The 19,729-nt window shown below is 45.0% G+C and overlaps 1 protein-coding gene across 2 annotated transcripts in view; it reads right to left on the bottom strand.

Annotated features, from left to right (window-relative positions):
* The window catches only part of IGF1R (insulin like growth factor 1 receptor), a 177,722-nt gene extending 161,196 nt beyond the window's left edge, over positions 1-16,526 (bottom strand). Inside the window, exon 1 of one of the 2 annotated variants that reach the window (XM_062584161.1) lies at positions 16,314-16,526. In XM_062584161.1, coding sequence (XP_062440145.1) covers positions 16,314-16,407 — 94 coding nt within the window. In that variant the 5' untranslated portion in view covers positions 16,408-16,526. The remainder of the gene's footprint in view (positions 1-16,313) is intronic. The other variant, XM_062584160.1, reaches the window with a different exon arrangement.
* Positions 16,527-19,729: the final 3,203 nt, after the last annotated feature.

Raw genomic sequence — 19,729 nt, 5'->3', positions numbered from 1 at the left:
TCACGGTGAGAATGACAGAGCACTGGACCAGGTTGCCCAGAGAGCTTGTGGAGTCTCCTTCTCTGGAGATAGTCAAGGCCTGCCTGGATGCAACCCTGTCTAACACGCTCTAGGTGACCATGCTGAGCAGGGAGGTTGGACTAGATGATCTCCAGAGGTCCCTTCCAACTTTACTGATTCTATGATAACTCAGAGCAGTATACATCTTCTCTTTAATTTCTTTCAACAAATCCCCTTTCAGTAGAATTTACTCTCACATATGTAACGTGGGCAGAGTCTAGTAGCATAACTTATTAGTCCCTAAAAAAAAAAATGCTTTGCTAACAATAAGTTCCAGAAGAAAAAAAATACTTACCTGCATATGCTACACAATATTTCACAATGTTTTTAATCACAATATTTTTAATTAGTATCTCCCAAAACAGCATCAATCCTATTTCACTGAGGAAAAAAGAAGAGAAGCTGCAAAATTACATGACCAAGAATTCATCACAAGTTCATCACAAACTGAGGTATGGAAGGTTTTCTCCATCATGGAAGATTGTTGTCCATATATACACCACTCTCCATCATTGTGCAATCTCATATTTATGGAAGTCACCTGTAGTCATGCTGCAAGTGAGCAGGAGACTGCCAGTGAACAGTACCTAGGAGCAAAGGGATTTCAAGGTAAGATTTTCTGAGCTAAGTGACAGAAACATGGGTCTATCAGAAAATACCTCCAGTACTTAGAAGATGAAAATGACAAGTTTCATCTTAAACCTCTACTAGAAGCCACAGAAGAAATCTCTTTTCCCTCCTCTACTTACTCTGCTAAAAGAGCATATTTTACAGCACTGGACCATCATCACTTCTTAAAATAAGAAACTCAGTCTAGCTAGACTATCACACTTTCTTAAAAGCTTCCAATCTCAGAGACACACCTTTTCTCACTGTAGACCTTATTCTACTAACAACCAGGGCAGCACTGAATTACTTTAGATCAAGTCACTTCCACATTCTACCCTCAAACTCCCCTCCAAGAAGTCATCACTCATTCTCAGCTTTCATACTTCAGTAATTTTGGAATCAACAGGAAATGGAGATCAATCGTGATTTTACTAACTCAACAGTGACTCATCATTCAACTCCCCTCAGACTTAAATTTCATCTGTGATGAGACATGATAGCAAAACCAAATTTGAACCAGAAAATCTGACTTGCAAACAATTAACACTCACTTCTCCATCAAATATGCCATGGATTGTTAGACATTCAGGCATCTTGAGAAACCACCATACTATTCTCACCTTTCTTATCCCCCAGACAAATTCCAAATGCAGTTAGCATTTGGTTTCTTAGCTTAACTAGAAAAAGTAATCAACAAAGAAATTATATAAATGTTTTGTACTGCATTCTGTAAGAGCCATCACTATTTAAATATGCCTAAACATGAATTAATTCTGCCTACCAGTGCCCCTTGCTAGTGACAAAGAATCTTCTATTCTCCACATTATGAAAACACTCAAATCATTAGATTTCTTTCCGCTTACATATCCTTCAAGCCAAAAAAGCCATTTGCATGAAAGTAAAAGTCAATAAAAAACAATTATTGCATTTACAAAAATAGAAAATCATTTTATATAAACCACTTAAACATATTCTTCTAAAAATAAACTTAATTACAAATCTAACATGAAATTATAACAGCATATATTAGGGCCAATGCCTACTGTAATTTAAATAAAAATAGTAAGCATATAATTTACACAAAAAAGTTTGGACTGGTGAATTTACTGTTCAGCACTCTTTTGGAGCCACCCTTTGTTGAAATGTTACCATTTTTACATCAAGAGCCATTTCTGCATGTGCCTCATTTAAGTTACTTAAATAGTTCAGCTCAATGAGCAAATCATTCCAAATTTTTTTTAAAAAAGTACTAATTAGAAATCTGTAAAATACTCAGTGGTTAAGATCTATTAGCTCTAAAATTTTGAGGGACACTATTTTATCTGCTATTTTTTTTTTAAAAAAAAAACCTTTTGTGCATGTCCATCACATTTAAAGAAGTTTTAATTAAGCTTAAATTCAGATTTCCTGCATTTCCATTAAAATTCCGTTTTCATCCAAACAGAAATATAACACAAATGGGAAGTAATCTACCAGTAAATGCATAATTTACCATTTTGTCACTTAAAAAATGTGAAAATTAAGGATCTGGGTAAATATAAGTTATCTAATTACTTATATGAATATGTAGAAACACCAAATGCTATTTATTGGTAAAAATGCTACATTTTCCTTAAAGGTCATATGTGCCAATCAATGGGCTCTAACAGCTGTCAATCAACAAAAAAAAGAAATCCACCCCCCAAGAAATATGCAAAATGAGATTAAGGTTGTTTAAAGCAAGCTTCTCCTGCTTGATGTTTTAAGTCACTATGAAAAATCACCCATGCCCCATCTCAATAAAATAAAAAATTATAATAAGCTAATAATGCTCTGTGAAGCCTTCACACTAACGAAGTAATAAACTTGGAAGGACAAAGTAGACAGAAATTAAAGCAAGTCTGACACTCCCAATAGAAGGCTATGAAGCTACATAGAGCCGAAGTGTCCAGCGGAAGCACTAAAACTGTTTCAATTCTGTAAAATTGCTATATTCATTAAGCACCCAGGCAAAACAAACAAACCTGCCACATTTCAGTAAAAATAGCTCCGCTTCTCTGAGAGGGGGGGCTGGATAATAATGCATTAACCCTCATGTTCAGATTCTCAGTTATTTCAACAAGAAACCCTTGGTTTCATCTGCAGTTGCTCCTTTCCAGCAACAAGTCTGCTGGATGCCGGGTCGCAGAGCCAATGCAGAGGGACTTTTCTCTGTGTACCTAATAGTCCCTGTGCTGGGAGTATTTTTTCTTCCGGTCCACCTCCACCTCTCCTACCAGATTCCTGTGCAATGTGTAGTTAAGTTATTTAAACCAAACTTTACACTGTATAGACAAACAAAAACACAGAGACTACTGTTGGCTGGAGAACTGCGCTAAGATAACCATTTGTTTCCCTTTCCAACTCCCCTGCTCTCAACCACGCAATCCCCAACCACACAATCTTGGCTAATAAAATCAGCTAAGAGGAAGATGAACTCTCCCATCCTTGGATCATCCAGTAGTTATTACTGTGCACAGCATCCCATGAACCCATAGTCTGAAATGACATTCATTGCTTTCTGGGCACCAGACAAGACACCAACAAAGTTGGCCTTGCAAGCAGGCCCTTCTTCAGACAACATACTCAGAGGCCACGCAGTGAGCACGAGACTCCATAGAAAGACCAAGTACTGATGGAGAGGAGAACCGAGGGGCACACACCCAACTGGGGTATGACAGACACCTTAAATGGAGCATTCCCCCCCCCCCAACCAGCAGAATCGGTGGACGTATGACGATCTTAACCTCAGTCTATCCACCATTCACTTTCTCCACCTTCCCCTTGCTAAATAAGGCTCATCTCCTCACTAGGCCTGAGGAAAGCCGGGAGGGTGTTAAAGATGACTCAAGGCACCAAACGCTAGGAGCAGTGACAGTCATTCTGAGGTCAGAACAGTATTCTGATACCACAGTAAATGAGGTTTGGGGCCACAGACCGAACAAGCAAAGAAATACTAAACTGACACACATTTCTGTGAGCACAATTGCTCCTGAAAGGATGAAGAAAAACATCATACAGAATGCACGGATGGCATCACATCCTCCCAGGGAGGCAGAACTACGCTCACACAAACAACCTCAACTTTTGTTTTTTTTTTTTTCCTAGCTGCATATGACACTAGGTAATCTTAACAGTCTTCTGAGAAGACCTGGGAGTTTATTTTTAGTGTAATATATTGACTATCTCCTTATCAGCCAGCTGATTCCAACACCCCCACTCTCATACCTCAGCTAAGAACAATCTCAGGATGCTTCACGACACACAGCTTTCTGGTGAAAACGCCTTCATCTGGATGAGAGAGTCACACAGGTATCTGAAGTAATTTTTAAAAACACTGATGAAATGAAGCCCTTTCACAAACCCTCAAGGAGGGCATTTCTCCCTGTTTTACAACTGGAGATGGAAATACAAACACCTAAAGGAGGAATACAATTTCTTCCCAACCCTTGCAAGCTGTCAGCTTCTGAAGCGTGAGATGTGATCACTCCCTATTTTAGCATGCATGACTACCAATGTTGTTGCTCACAAAATTATCCAATCCCTTTTTAAAATCCAGCTACAGTATTTAACTTGAGGCTTTTCTATCCAACAAGTGGACAGAGCAGAATGCACTGACAACAGCATCTTGCTATGTTTTATTTGCTGTTCATAAAAATAAAAATAAATTCTTGCTCTCAATTTATACCTGTCAAATCAGTATTTAAACAGAACCAAATCTGGAAAGAAAAACAAATGTGAACACAACTGTGCAGCCCTGCAATACAACATCTGATTCGCACATTCCAATTCTCTCGCTATCAAGCACTGCAATATATTCTGGACAAATTTAAAAATAAAGTCACTGATATCAACTACACAAACACCAAGGAAATCCTCAGACAACGCTGGCTTAGCCACTGGCATGTGTAGTTCTTTTTTTCATATTATCACTTTCTTTTGTGGAAAATATCGAAAATATTTTGTTGCCAGATTAACCAGCTCTGACTTCAATCTTGCTGACATTTCTTAAGTATAGCTGATAACAAATAATTCCATTCACATGCAAATTGTAGAATAAGCTGTCAGTAGCAGGCACTTGCAGCGGATCCCTCACAGATCCTCTGTGCACATTTATTCTGCCCAAGTCTAATTTGAAATGAGATATGCAAAATGAAACAAAGCCCAAAAGATACAGCCTCAACAATTTACAGAAAGTTTATTTTCAGCCTTGATGGTTTTTCCTTTGTGAGATATTTTTAAATACTAAAGAGATGAAAGAATTGAGAACAGAGATTGCATCTGTTGCCATCACATTTTAACCACAGTCCATGTATTTATACAGTGGAATCTCCAAAATAACACTGCATCTGTTAAGATGACAGTGTTTTTCCATGGGCGCTGTGCTGTTAGAGCAGAGTTACTCCAAAGCTATTGCTTTTGAAGTGCTGATCATGATCCACCCCAAATTCTTTTTGTAATCTTCCTCAAATGTGTTGAATTGTGAGAAGCTGCTGTTTCTCAGTAAGTCAGGAAACAACAAAACACTAATAATACATCTCATCAGTGGGCATTTGGCACTAAAGCGTTACTGGTAACGAAATGTGTTTAAATAAACAATGAACTACCAAAAGACATACACAAAACACAAGCCATGTAAAAACAGATGTCCATTTCACATGTGTTTCTGCTGAAGTCCAGGCCATACTCCCCTGCAATGCACACACACATTATCAAATGCATTTCTCTGCCTTTGCCTTAGTGCTGTATGATAACAACAGAACCAACTTAGAAGAATCTTTGTTCATTCACTTGTAACACTGGCCACGTTTTACAACAGCAACCCACTAGAGCGGATACAAGCTCAAATTTTAAAAGGGACTCTCACAATCTAATTAAAATATAATATATAGGTATGTCAGATCTCTTGTTAAGATTCAATAATAATGAATATATTGGACCGTGTATTCAGCCTTCTCTTACGTGACAGAAATTCAAATATTTCATTAGTGCACCAAAAACAAAAGAGAATGAGCTAACAGAAATAAAACCTTCAGTCACTCCCAGACTCCGAACCCAAGCAGGCTCACGCACAATCTCCAACCAAAGTCTCAGGTCTGAAACAACGAACATGTTTTTCTTAAAACTACAACTGCACAGACTCCATCTCTATCATGGCTGTAGCCACAGAAGAAAAGCAGAAAGGAAATACCAGCATGAACTGTTAAAATGACCGGTCCATATCCAAGGCATATGACCAAGAGGACCAACAGATCCTTCGATTTTTGATATCTTCCTCTGAACACAAATAAAGTCAGATATTCTGCTGGCTTGCAACTTTCCTCCTCCCAATTTCAGTACTTCTCTTGTGTGAGAAAGAGGAGCACAAGACACATATTAACAGCAAGCTTTGCACACCTCTACACATCCGTTCATCCCTCTACACTTCCTGGGAGATTCTGCATTTGCAAGGAATCAATAAAATACACATCTAAAAAAAGTTTCAGCCACAATAAATTGAAGGTAAATGATGCTAACTCCGATCAATACAGAACCACAAGCTGCTTCCACCTGCTGGGGATTCAGAAGTGGAGAGAAGCAGCTAAAAATCCACTGTTGCGGCAGCCGGACATCATCACCATTGCAAGGGTCCTCCCCCCCCCCCATCCCAGTAGGTCTGTGAACCATTTCAGTTTCTGACATCATCTTAACCGGGTCTCTTCTTAACACTAGCTTCAAGCAAAGAGGAAGGTAGAACCACTTGAAACAGCTTAACAAGAACAACCCTTACTATCTAATGCCATCAATATTCTGAAGATCAAGCCAAATCCCCAGTGGGATTCGTGAAACCTGAGTATAGAAGACAACAGTAACAATTTAACCACACATTAAACCCTCCAGGAGAAACCAACAAAAATAACAATAACACAATAAAAATAACTTCTGCGCTGGAGAAGAACACAGCAGATAAGACAAACAAGTTATTTCCAGAGTGATTTAAACTCTTCACACTATAGCCAGTTGCTACTCTCAGCCAGCTAAACCATGCAAATACTTGTTCGTCCATACAGTGCAGTGCCGCTGCCCTCGCTCCGTGTGAGGTGCCTCCAGCGTGCTTTTAAACCTTTAAAGGTAGATACTGCTCCCACACAGATGAACTTAAGGGGAAGTGACAGGAGTGGCAGAGGAGCAAAATGTATTATTTGTAGAAGGCACAACTGTGGAAAAAGCGGAGGCAGACTCTAAGCTGCAGCCAATGCAAATACCGAGGAAATGAACTCTAGTGAGAGCCAGGGATAAAGCCCTTTCAAGAATGCCAAGCCAATTCTCCTTTAAAAGCTTGGTTATAGACAGTTTCCAGCAGCAGCCATCACTGGGCTTTGCTCCAAAATGCTGTATCTGTTTGATTAAGATTGAATATTTGAAATGTCCATCTCTACAAGACTCTCTTCCAGTTCCAGAAAATCATCATGCTGTTTTTTGAGTGCTGCTCTGTTGCACATCATTTCAGGGTTTCTACGTGATAAACCACTTCCGGAACCTGCTTCTCATCCTCATTTTCCCAAACACTAGCAGAGTAAAACTAATTTGACTATTGTGTCAGTCTAGCTATTGTACACTGCCCTCCGAACAGTGGAAGTAAATTTTTCATTATCGCTTGAAGTTTTCAAGATGTCTCCCAAGAGGAAATAATGAACTGCCCATCTACAAAGCTGGGAAAACCAGCACAGTATCAATTTATGTTTGGAGAAGCTGTTTTTGCATCCAAAAGATCTGCAATCCTCTTTCCCCACCAACAAGCTTTTCCAAATGCAACAGCTCTTGCAAAGTTTTCCTGTGTAGGCATATTAGGAAGACTTCTCATACTGAGTATCATGATCCATAAAGAAATCAGATATAGTGGCCCACTAAGCAAAGGGATTTCAAATCTCCTACCACCTTGCTAAAACGCCTCTCACAAAACCACAGCAGCACTAACACAAGAAAGAATAACTAAAATAATGCGATGCTATCCCACCCTACCTCAGCCAACACAGCTACTAACACAGCCTTTGAACTGCTGTGCTTACAGAATCCTCATCCCATGAATACCCTCCACATATTCCTACAGAAATTTGTATATAACTAAACAAAACCCAAGCATCTTGCCCTCTCTGCCACTTTGTCTCATTCGTCTTATATATCATCTGTCACTACAGTTCAATTTGAGGATAGTAACATAATCCATGCTTGAGAATCACACGTTTGGCTGCAGGTACCTACAGTACTCCACTAGTAACAAATGGAAGAGATACTTCAAAAAGCACATTATCTCAGCTCTAATTAATGCATACTCCCTCTTACCATCAAGTCATTTATTTTAAACCTGTCAGATATACTTGTAATGTAGCATCATGAATAATTTAAAAAGTAATCTGTATAAAGCAAGTTTATAAACTTAACAGCAGGTACAGTACCTTTCATTCAGACAGACTGCACTCTGATAAAGCACAAGGGATCTTTGACTGCTTCAGCATGTATTCATTTTATGCATTCTGAACTTCAAAAAAAAAAATCTTCTTTCCTGCCTCCAATCACACCTTCTATTATTTGAGTAGGATTTTATAAGTAACTAACTTAAATGACAGGCATACTAATCCGTGAACTTTTCACATTGAAGCAAAAACTATAAAGCTTCTGGAAACAATCAGCAACAGTGACCCGCTAGCAGCAAAAACAAACAAACAAACAAGAAAGTAAGTAAAGTCTGTCTCTATTATTAAGAGCCCTAATATTTTCTGCACTTCCCTGACGTTCTCACATTTTGACACTGCTCCTCTCCACAGGGAAAAAGAGATGCTAGGCTAAGAATTTAAAGAGAGAGAGGAAAAATAAAAAGCCCACCTGTTAAGAGAAAGTGTTTTGATCAGAGTTGATGTTCACACTTTCTAGTAAACAGAGATATCTTTACAGCGTGTAATGGCACCAATAACAGGCTTGCAGATAACACTCTCCCCTGACAGGTCACAGAGCTATTTCAGTAATACGCACCTTGTTAGCAACACACGGCAAATGAAATCACTGGGTCACTGGACTTGCACCCCCCAAAAAATCTTCATAGACTAAGTGATTTATTAACATTATTGCTCACAAAAGCGGGACATAATAGCTGTTTTATAAATTATTTCAGTGAAGCACACATATTTACAGTTCACCAATTTTCTGCTATAATGAAGCTTCTTATTCATATAACGCATACTTTATTAACTCAGCAGCACAGCTTATATGATGTTCTTAAAGCACAACCTTGTAAAGACTTCTCTTCAGTGAGAAGCTAATATCAATTATTCCTCCAAGTTACTATTAAAATGACCTCATGTTGTGACAACAGCACATACTTGCTGTTCAACCAAAATATTTATTAAGTGGATTTACTCCTCTACACTACTTCTTTGGAGTGGGAAACCCTCTCTAGCTGGGTAAATCAAAGAATTCAGCTACCTCAAAAACTATCTGAAGAGTCACTGAAGGACACAAAGGCTTATTTCTGCACTTGCCATCAAGTTTACCAAGAAAGTAACAGTAACAGTGAATCTCTCTAGAAGTCTGGATTTAAAAAGAATATATAGTAAGAAAATGTTATATTAAGACTAAAAATGCAAATCAATCTGTAAAATACAGGAAAAAAATGTATGTCAATTTTCCCTTTTCAGCAAATTTTAAGTAATCTAGTGCCACAGCAACAATTTCTGGAGAACATCAACAGTTAAAAAGCTAATTGGTTTCTCAAAAGAAATCCTAAGCAAATTGCTCACATTTAGCATTTGTGAGGATTAAAAACTTTCAGTGATAAATGCAAGTTAAACCTTCAAAATCCACCACCATGCTAACATCAGTTTTACAGGAATGCATCTCCTTACTTAAGGAATAAGACAAAATGTTACCAAATTCCTTTACAAAACAAGAAGTCCTGCCTGAAGTGACTGTAGCCTACTTGGGAGGTTGAGGAATTGCTACAGCTGTTTACAGAGCTCAGAGAAATATGAATGAACGTTGCCTATTGCTAATTATTTGCCTGTCCTCAAAGTTTGTCTCAGACAGCTCTGGACAATAAATAAATAAATAAATAAATAAATAAATAATAGTACTACAGAAATCAGTCCAGATTGTATGTCATGGCTTGGCTAAGAGAAAAAACAAAACAAAAACAAACAAACAAAAACAAGCCAAAGACAGGTTGGCTAACAACTACAAATGCATCTTCATGAACTACTGTTTGACGAGCTCTGCTTCGGTACAATGGAAAAATTTTGAAACTATTCTTTTTAAAGTGACTTTCATAAATCATAAAAACTAATGCAAATAACCTACACAAAAAAGCTGTCTATACAATATACAGTGATAGAAAAATTGTACATGTCAAATATATCAAAATATTAAAACAGTACTTCTACCTTTCAACACATCACTGCATTCCAGCAGTCTTTCTGCAGAGGGACTCTCTTAAAATCAGTATGTTCCCTTACCACCTAAGACCAGAAACCTTAAAAGCTCAACTTTGTCAGAAAGATATGAAATAAACCAAAACTATGTATGTGCACTGACTTTAATTATTTGACACTTGAGATGGTTATTCAGATTGCACCTAATTTAGTAACATATACAATAGCTCTCAATAATACTAAACTGCCATTCCTAAACACACAAAAACTCATATATGAACAGCTGCTACTTGATAGTATCACAAAACACTTCCAAATGTGAAAGCTCTGCATTAAAATTCAAATAAAAATTTATTATATTTATTACATTTAATTTGATAAACCAGACATAAAAGAATAGTTTCAGAAAGCTACAATTGCTTCTCAGTTAACACCTTTTCAAGGAAGTAAAACAATGCTGATGAAATTTAATAAATTAACTATAGATGTTTGGGGGAATACTCTAACTTTTAAAACAATTTCATTCAGTACAGTTTGCAAGCTATCAACTTTAGGACTATCACAGATGATGAACTAGACAAGTTGTTTTCCCTCTGGGATCATAAAACTAACATGAAGACTGAAGAAAACAAGTTTCATGCGCGTATTATTTCTCTCTCCCTCAAAGCTCAGGACTTTCAGAGTTTGAGGCAGCTCACAATTTGCACAGGTGGAATCTATACACAATATAATCAATCATTTAACATAACTCTCTCTCCTGGTCCCACTCAATTAATAATTCCAGCAATTACCAGTAAAACTACCTCAACATTAGAGTAAAAAGAATTAAACACTGATCGGGGAACAGGAAAAAGCATCATTTTAACATGAATTTAAATCACTCTTTAAAGACAGTAGTTATAACCCAGAAATGTATTTTAATTCTAAATGTTAGATGTGTTAGGAAAAAAAAAGAAAAAAGAAAAGAAAGACTCCCTACTGAAAACAATCTCCTCCAAGATCTTCTTAGTGAATTCTTAGTTTAGTAGAAAATTCAGTATGATTTGAAACAATTTCTCCCAAAGTTACATACCAAAAATAAATTAATTATTTAACAGTAAAGATAGATTCAAAAAAAAAAAATCACACAAATACTGAAACTCCAGGTTTTGTATGTTATTTTAAGATGAAAACAGTATTTATTTGTCACTGAAGTTATGCTTTAAATATACTCTAGAAACTCTAGAATTAGTTTGAAAGAATAACCAATAAGGGAAAAACTAACAAAAAGCTAACAATAATTTATCAACAATTTCCTTTTGAAAAGCAACAAATTCATCTCTTTTGTTGAACTAAAGTTCAAACTAATTGATCTTCCTCTCTGCAGACCCTTTCTCTCACTTCTAATAATATTTATTAAATACCTTGCCAAGAATCACGTTAAACTTCCTTCACTTTATGTAAAGAACATTATTTTGCTCTCTTAAGTTTTGGTTCAGCATTGAAACTTTCTAGTGCACATCCTTCTATACTTGTTCCTCTGCTTCTTAACCTTTTAAACACATTTTGCCTGATACTACCTAAGCCATTACCATTTCCTAACCCTTTCAATTACTGAGTCATACAAGCCTTTGCTCCAGTTCTGGTAATGAAACACTTTGAAGATATAATCCAACACAATCAAAAAAAAAGTTGAAGTACTGCCTGGTTCACCATTCCTTCCCATAGTCTCTAATCATAATCATTTCCTCATCACTTCCAAAATATTTCTTTTCTTCTATTCCTGGCATACCCAATTAATATCCATTCCTTTAACACTGGCATTTTCTATTCACAGCCTCAAATAGAGAAGGAATTATGTAACTCACATTTAACAATATTCTCTAACCACCAGGCATATAAGAAAATGCAGATGTAAAAATTAGGTGTGTATAATACTGACACTCAGGAGGCCACAAGCGTTTTTACCTAGATACCTGGGATAGAGATTCAAACCCAAAAGCACGAACTACTGTTTGTTATGATGGGAAACACAAAATATAGCCTGGACGTCTATATATAAGCTCAGAACTAAGGTGAGCAGATCTGTCAATGTATCTATCTCTCCAAACTATTATCAGACCTAATGACACTAGTTTTGTTCTACATGTTTAACCCACTCCCCTTCATTGAGGTATACTACATGAGAGTGAAACACCAAAACACTATCAAGCTTAAGCAAAAAAAAATACTGAGATTAGGCTTCATCTTAAAGCCAGCCTCCAACAGCTAGTTTTACACATTACACGCGTGGTTATACCAGCACACATTTTGTCCTAATGGGGGGGGGCGATTTTTATGCCTTTTCAACAAAATCTCAAGACATTCTGAGCATCTTCTAGTGATTTTTTTAAAAGCAGAAGCTTTCCACTGAAGCTACCTGCATTTTAAAGACATTCTTGTCATCTAATCATGAACAGACTTTATATAATTTAGCATTAAAGAGATGGGTTTTCCCCCTCCTGTTGCAACTCCTTTGTATTCCTATTTAGGAATGCCTTGCTTGTTTGACCGAAAATGGAAGTGCCTTTTAGCTATGACACAGTATATATGAAAAACAAATAAAAATTAAGATTAATCTTCCTTCCACTATTGTGGAGAGAGGGAAGAATATGAAGGGATACAAAACATCTGCTCTGGAGATCATTTTTCCCCCTAAAAGCAAAATTCTTTCAGTAATAACTCGCAAAAACAAAGGCTATTAAACTGTAAACTACAAAGACAATCGATTTCAGGCAGCATTCAGCTAAGACAAGTTTTTCAGCATATCTTCTCATACTTAAGTGTCTAGGTCTTTAGAAGATATTCCATTTGGGAGGTTCTTAATTGGGTCATTTTAGCTAAATGGTAACTACAAACACTTCAGAGAACTGGAAGCTAGCATCCCATTTCTGTCTTATTTCATTGCAAGAGCTGGACAAGCATTTTTATTTGAAAACACTCTGTAGCAGGTAAAATTAAAAAAAATTAAACACATATCTCAGTATTTAAGAACACACCAGACCGCCTCCTTTTCTTTTTCTCCCAGCTACTCAATCTTGTTTTAAGCCCTGCCCTGAAGAAGGGCTCTGAGGTTTTGTTTTTAAAGCTAAATATTAATCTTCCCTCTTTAAAACTACTCTAGCCAAAAAGTTCAACTCACAGAAGACAGACTGCAACTCTCCAGCCCTAGCTGGCCCTGCCACCGCAGTGAAAAGGGGCAGAGTTGTGCCTTAATTTGCAACAAGTTAATTGGCATTCACTGCCTAATGAAACACAGTATTACTCAACACGTATTACAGACTCCATCTACGCACTTCTTGCTCAAACATTCCCCCCCCCCGTTAGCTTCATTGTCAGTGCATCCAAAGATCTTCCCTTTCTTTTCCACCTGAAACTACTGCTTTTAAAAAAGCCTTTACAGCTCCCAAATTCTTTCCCTTTATATTTAAAAACTGAAGAAAATTTTCTCCTTTCTTCACAACAGCAAACATCTTTTCAAAAGGAAGAGGCACACAAAAACAGCTCAAGTAGTATTAGAAAAAAAAAAGAAAAAACACAGAGCGGAAGAAATCAAAGCGGGAAGACAGCAAAACATCTCCGTCTCTGCAGATGGCGAAGCAGCAGCTATCAGAACGGCTGGGCTCCGAGACACGTTTAACATCTCCCTGTCTAACAGGGGCAGCCACGGGTTTGAAACGCACAAAAACGCCGCAAACGCGGCCGGGGCTGTGGCAACACACGCCCACATATATATACGTTATACGTGTGTATATACACACTCATATATGTGTATATATATGCATATGTACATACGCACACACACATCCCCCAGGCCGCGCTCCCCTCCAGGCACATGGAGGGAGCAGCTCATGCTCTTAAGTCAACTGCACAAATCTTCAATTTAGATATAGACACAGCTGCTTTTAAAGGAATAAAAACTACATTTAGCAGCTCCCAGGCATCAAACGTTTCTGCGTACGCACGCGTGTAACGCGTTGGCCTGAAACTCTCACGAAAGCCACGACCGTGACCTTTCGAGTGCGGGCCGCCACCTTCGCGCCGCACCAAGGAAGCCCTTCCCCAACAGCAAAGCGGTGCGGAAACGCCGCACACGGATTTCCAGGATTTCTGCTCCCCGCGGAAGGGTTATTTCACACAGCCCCTGAACACCAACCGCGACCCGGCTGCTTCGTGGCAGGGAAGGGGAGCAGAGCGCTGCCCGCCCCTGCTGTGGAGGTCTAAGCAGCACGTTGAAACCCGCAGGAGTTTGGAGGCGCGCACGCATCAGGCGGGGAGAACGCCAGGCTGGGGACGGCGGGCGCCAGCACCGCGCCGAAGAGGGGGCCGCGGCTCCTCCTCGCTGCAGGGCCCACGCTGGGCTCCCTCCGGAGAGGCGGGAGGCGAGCTGAAGCGCCGCGTTTCCAAACGCACGCGAGGGGCAGATCCCGCCACCGGCGCAAAAACGCGTGCGTCGCCGCGGGCAGGCTGCGCCCGGCACCCGCGCACCGCCGCGCACACACGCACCACCATGCACCACCACGCACACCCTCACACGCACCACCATACACATACACCACCATGCACCACCACACACACCCTCACACGCACCACCATGCACACACACCATGCACCACCACACACACCCTCACACGCACCACCATACACCACCATACACACCCTCACACGCACCACCATGCACACACACCACCATGCACCACCACACACACCCTCACATGCACCACCATACACACACCCCACCATGCACCACCATACACACACATGCACACACCACCATGCACCACCATACACACCCTCACACGCACCACCATACACGCACATGCACCACCACACACACCCCACCATGCACCACCACACACACACACTGGTGTGGGAGCCCCTCGCCCGCAGCCTCACACATACACACACAGCTCCTCACCAACTCACACACACACGGCAGGCCCTCGCCAACACCCTTAGGTACACACAAACACACACACCCCTCGGGAGCGCCTCACAGAAACCCTCACACACACCGCCAGCCCCTCACACACAGGCACACACACACACACACCAGGAGCCCCTCGCCGACACCGTCACACACACACACACACACACACGGGAGCCCCTCGCCGACACCGTCACACACACACACACACACACACGGGAGCCCCTCACAGAAACCCTCACACACACACACACACAGACACGGGAGCCCCTCACAGAAACCCTCACACACACACACACACCGGGAGCCCCTCGCAGAAACCCTCACACACACACACACACACGGGAGCCCCTCACAGAAACCCTCACACACACACACACACACACGGGAGCCCCTCACAGAAACCCTCACACACACACACACACCAGGAGCCCCTCGCCGACACCGTCACACACACACACACACACACGGGAGCCCCTCGCCGACACCGTCACACACACACACACACACACACACGGGAGCCCCTCACAGAAACCCTCACACACACACACACACACACACGGGAGCCCCTCACAGAAACCCTCACACACACACACACACCGGGAGCCCCTCGCAGAAACCCTCACACACACACACACACGGGAGCCCCTCACAGAAACCCTCACACACACACACACGGGAGCCCCTCACAGAAACCCTCACACACACACACACACACACACACGGGAGCCCCTCACAGAAACCCTCACACACACACACACACACACACACGGGAGCCCCTCACAGAAACCCTCACACACACACACACCGGGAGCCCCTCACAGAAACCCTCACACACACACACACACACACACGGGAGCCCCTCACAGAAACCCTCACACACACACACACACACACACACACACACAGACACACGGGAGCCCCTCACAGAAACCCTCACACACACACACACACACACACGGGAGCCCCTCACAGAAACCCTCACACACACACACACACACACACGGGAGCCCCTCGCCGACACCGTCACACACACCCCGGGAGCCCCTCACAACCCCCCTCCCCACACACACCGGGAGCCCCTCGCAGAAACCCTCACACACACACACACACACACGGGAGCCCCTCGCCGACACCGTCACACACACCCCGAGAGCCCCTCACAACCCCCCTCCCCACACACACCGGGAGCCCCTCGCAGAAACCCTCACACACACACACACACCGGGAGCCCCTCGCCGACACCCTCGCGCGCCCCCGCCGCCCCGCACAACACTCACTTTCTCCATTTGTTGGCCACAGACAAAGTGTGGCGAAGAAGAGCAGAAACCCCCAGAAGAAGGCGAGGGACCCTCCTCCGGCGCCAGACTTCATTCCTCTTTTTTTAATTGGACAAAATCCCCCTTTCAGAAAAAAAAAAAAAAAAAAGTCCAAAATCGCTCGGTTTGTTTCCCCCCCTCGTCTTAAAAAAAAAAAAATACAAACGAGGGATGAGAAAGGGGGAGGGCGGATAAATAAATCCACGTTGCGTCAAGAAAAAAAAAAAAAAAAAAAAAAACCCCTTCGGATCGGAAAAGCCGAAGGGTTCCGAGGTCCTTGGATGTTGATCTTATGGAGGAACCAGACCAAAAATATATATATATATATATGTGCGTGCGTGCGTGCCGGAGCTCCCTCCGGCAGCGGCGGCGGCGGCCGGGGCCGGGGCCGGGCGATGCCGCGTCCGCCGCGCGGGCGAGCTGCGGGGCGGCGGGCGCCGCCGTCCCCCCTCAGCGCCGGCTGCAGCGGCCCGTCGCGCCCGGCAGCGGCAAACGTGAGGCGCGTCGGGGCTGGCAGTCGGCATCTTCAACCTCCATTTTCAAACGCCGCACGCAGGGGCAGCACACACGCACGCACGGAGGAAGGGGGGGGGGAATTAAAAAAAAATAAAAATAAAAAAGAGAGGAGGGGGGGAAAGGGAGGGGGGAGCAGCCTCGTTACAAAACAACAACAGCGCTTCCCGCGACGGCAGCTCAGCTCCTTCGGCGCAGGGACGAGGGCGCTGCGAAGGGATCTTCCTCCCCCCGCCTCTCCTCGGCTCCTCGCCCCCCCTCGGCGAAGGAGGGAAGGGAAGGGAAGGGAAAAAAAAAAAAAGAACACCCACAACAACAACAACAACAGCACCGCCGCGCAAGTCCAGGCGGCCGCAGAGACCCGAAATGCGGAATACGGAGCAAAAAAAAAAAAAAAAAAAAAAGAAAAAAAAAATTTTTTTGAAAAAAAAGATGCTTCCCCCTGCTTCTCCTCCTCCTCTTCTTCCTCCTCTCCGCGGCGCCGCTGCCACAGGCTCCTTCTCTCTTCCCCCCCCCTCAAAAAAGTAAAAAAAATATTTTTTTAAAAAAGGAAGAAATCCAGGACACGCACACAAAGCAGCAGCCGGGCGAGCGGCGCGGCGCGGCGCGGCTCAGCACGCCGCCGCCTCCCCCCGGCGCGCCCCTCCTCGCATCCCTGCTCGCTGCCGTGCCATCGCGCCGGGGGCGGAGGAGGGGGGCACGGGCAGGAAGGACGACGACAACAAAAAACACCCAGCGAATTTGTAAATAATCCTTTTTTTTTTTTTTTTTTTGGGGGGGGGGGGGGGTTGTTTCCCTCCTCCTCCTCCGGGTGTGCTGCGCCTCCCCCTCGCTCAGCCCAGCGCGGGGCGGGGGCGCCGCGCAAGGCGATCCGCTCCGCTGAAGGTCAAAGCCCGCGAGCTGGCCGCGAAGGGTCCGTAATTCCTCCGGGGAGGGGAGGGGAGGGAGGGGACGGCCGGGCGGGCGGGGGAAGGGTCCGCCGCTCCTCCCCACTGATTCGCCGCTCGCCCGCGGCAGCGTTTGCGCCGCGCCGCCGCCTCTTTCTCCCGCCCTTCCTCCTCCTCCTCCTCCTCCTCCGCGCTGGCTCGCTGTGCGCGGCGCACAGTTAACGCTGGTAAACAAGAGCCGCCGCCTCGCCCGCCGCCGCCGCCGCTGCTCTGTGCGGCCGCGCGGGGACGGGGCTCACGCCCGCCCCGCTCCGCCGCCGCCGCCTCCCGCGCGCGCGCACACGCCCTCACAGAGCCGCGCGCGCGCGCTGCCCCCTCCCGCGCGGGCTCCCCTCGCCCAGGCGGCGGCGGCGGCGGCGCGCGCGGCGGCGGTGGCGGGGCTGGGAGCGGGCGCGAGGCAAAAGCCGGAGCGGCGGCGCGCGGAGCGGGCGCGGCTGCGCCCCGCGCGGGGCCGGGGGCGAGGGGCCGCGCTGCGCTGCGCTGCGCTCCGCGGGGCCGCGCTCCACTCCGCGCGGCGGGGCGGCGGCGGCGGCGCGGGGCCTGCGCGGGGCGCGGGAGCCGCTCGGTGCCCGCTGCGCGGCCGCGCCTGGGGGCGGGCGGGAGGCGAGCGAGGCACCGCGGAAACCACCTCTGCCTTTTTCAGGAGAAAAAAAAGAAAACAAGCAGAAAAATTAAAGGACTGCGTTACGAAGAAACAGAAACGCCCGGCTGCGGTTTTAGCGCGGGCCGTTTGTTCATTTGCTGCCTGTAATCGCTGCTATTTGCACGTGGTTCGAACGCTGCGGAGCACAGCCGAAAGCCCGAGCGTCGAAGCGCGGTGGTTTCGGGCGCGCGGGTTTGGGCCGGGGGAACGAGGGAGGCGAACGCTCGGGCTGGGCTCGCCGGCCGGAGCAGGCGGCGGCGCAGCGTGTCGCCCGCGCGCGGTTCTGCGCCGCCCGCGGCTGCAGGCCTCAAGCGGAGGTGGATGTGACCAGCTCGCGAAGGGAAGGTTTGGACTTCGGGGCCGCGCGGGGGCCGTGCTGCCGCGCAGCGCGCGGGTATCCTGAGCGGTCGCGGGTCTGCTGCGATGCCTTGGCATGGAGAGCCATGCACGTGACGCCCCAGCGCCGGCGAGCAGGGGCCTGCGGGTGGCTCTGCTGTGGTTCGGCAGCGAGCGAGGTGTCGCCTCAGCCGTGCAGCTGTCGAACGTGAGCGTCCGCGTTCAGCCTAAAGACTCCTTGAGCGCGTCGCGTTGCAACGACTTCCAGTTACCTTGCCACGTCGTTTTCCACAGCCTCGTGCATAGCTCTGCGTTTTCCTTTTTACAGTTCTTTGCCCATTTTTACACAAGTCGCCGTGTCAGAACGGTCCAGGCTTGGCGTCTTCCTCCCCCGTTAGCTCGCACGGCCCGCGGGAAAGAGGAGAAGCCTCCACGGACTTCGACCTCCACCAGCTAGGGGGCAAGCTGCCACTTTTCAGGGATTCGGTTAACATGGCCGGGAAGATCTTCCCACCTGGGAAATTTCTTGCGGTTGCTCCGTGCGGCCGCCCCCGAGGCTAGCAGCCGCTCGCGCCCGGCGGCTCGGCAGCCGTCGCCGTCCTCCCGTGCCGCCTGGCGTCCCCATCCTGGCAGCCTCCCCTACGTGACGCTGCTAATGGTAAATGCACTGTTACGAGAACAAGGTGTGTGTGTATGTATTATTTAATGCATGTTGCCTGTCTACATCCGTGCAAAGTTTTTCCCTCCTTTCTTTTTACACGTGAGGCCTCGAGTGTAATTTTCGGCAGCGTGAGACGTCGCTTTTTCTCGTGACTCGATCTCCCCTCGGCGCTGCGGTGCCAAACGTCTTTCCCCCCCGTCCCGCTGGCCCTGCTGCGGTCGCTCCTCCTCCGGCTTTGCGCCGGGCCGCACGCCTCCCCCGTCCCCCGCAACGCTTC

This window comes from Rhea pennata, chromosome 10, assembly GCF_028389875.1.
Source record: "Rhea pennata isolate bPtePen1 chromosome 10, bPtePen1.pri, whole genome shotgun sequence".
Classification (NCBI taxonomy): domain Eukaryota; kingdom Metazoa; phylum Chordata; class Aves; order Rheiformes; family Rheidae; genus Rhea; species Rhea pennata.
This window is presented reverse-complemented; position numbering and strand designations above follow the sequence as displayed.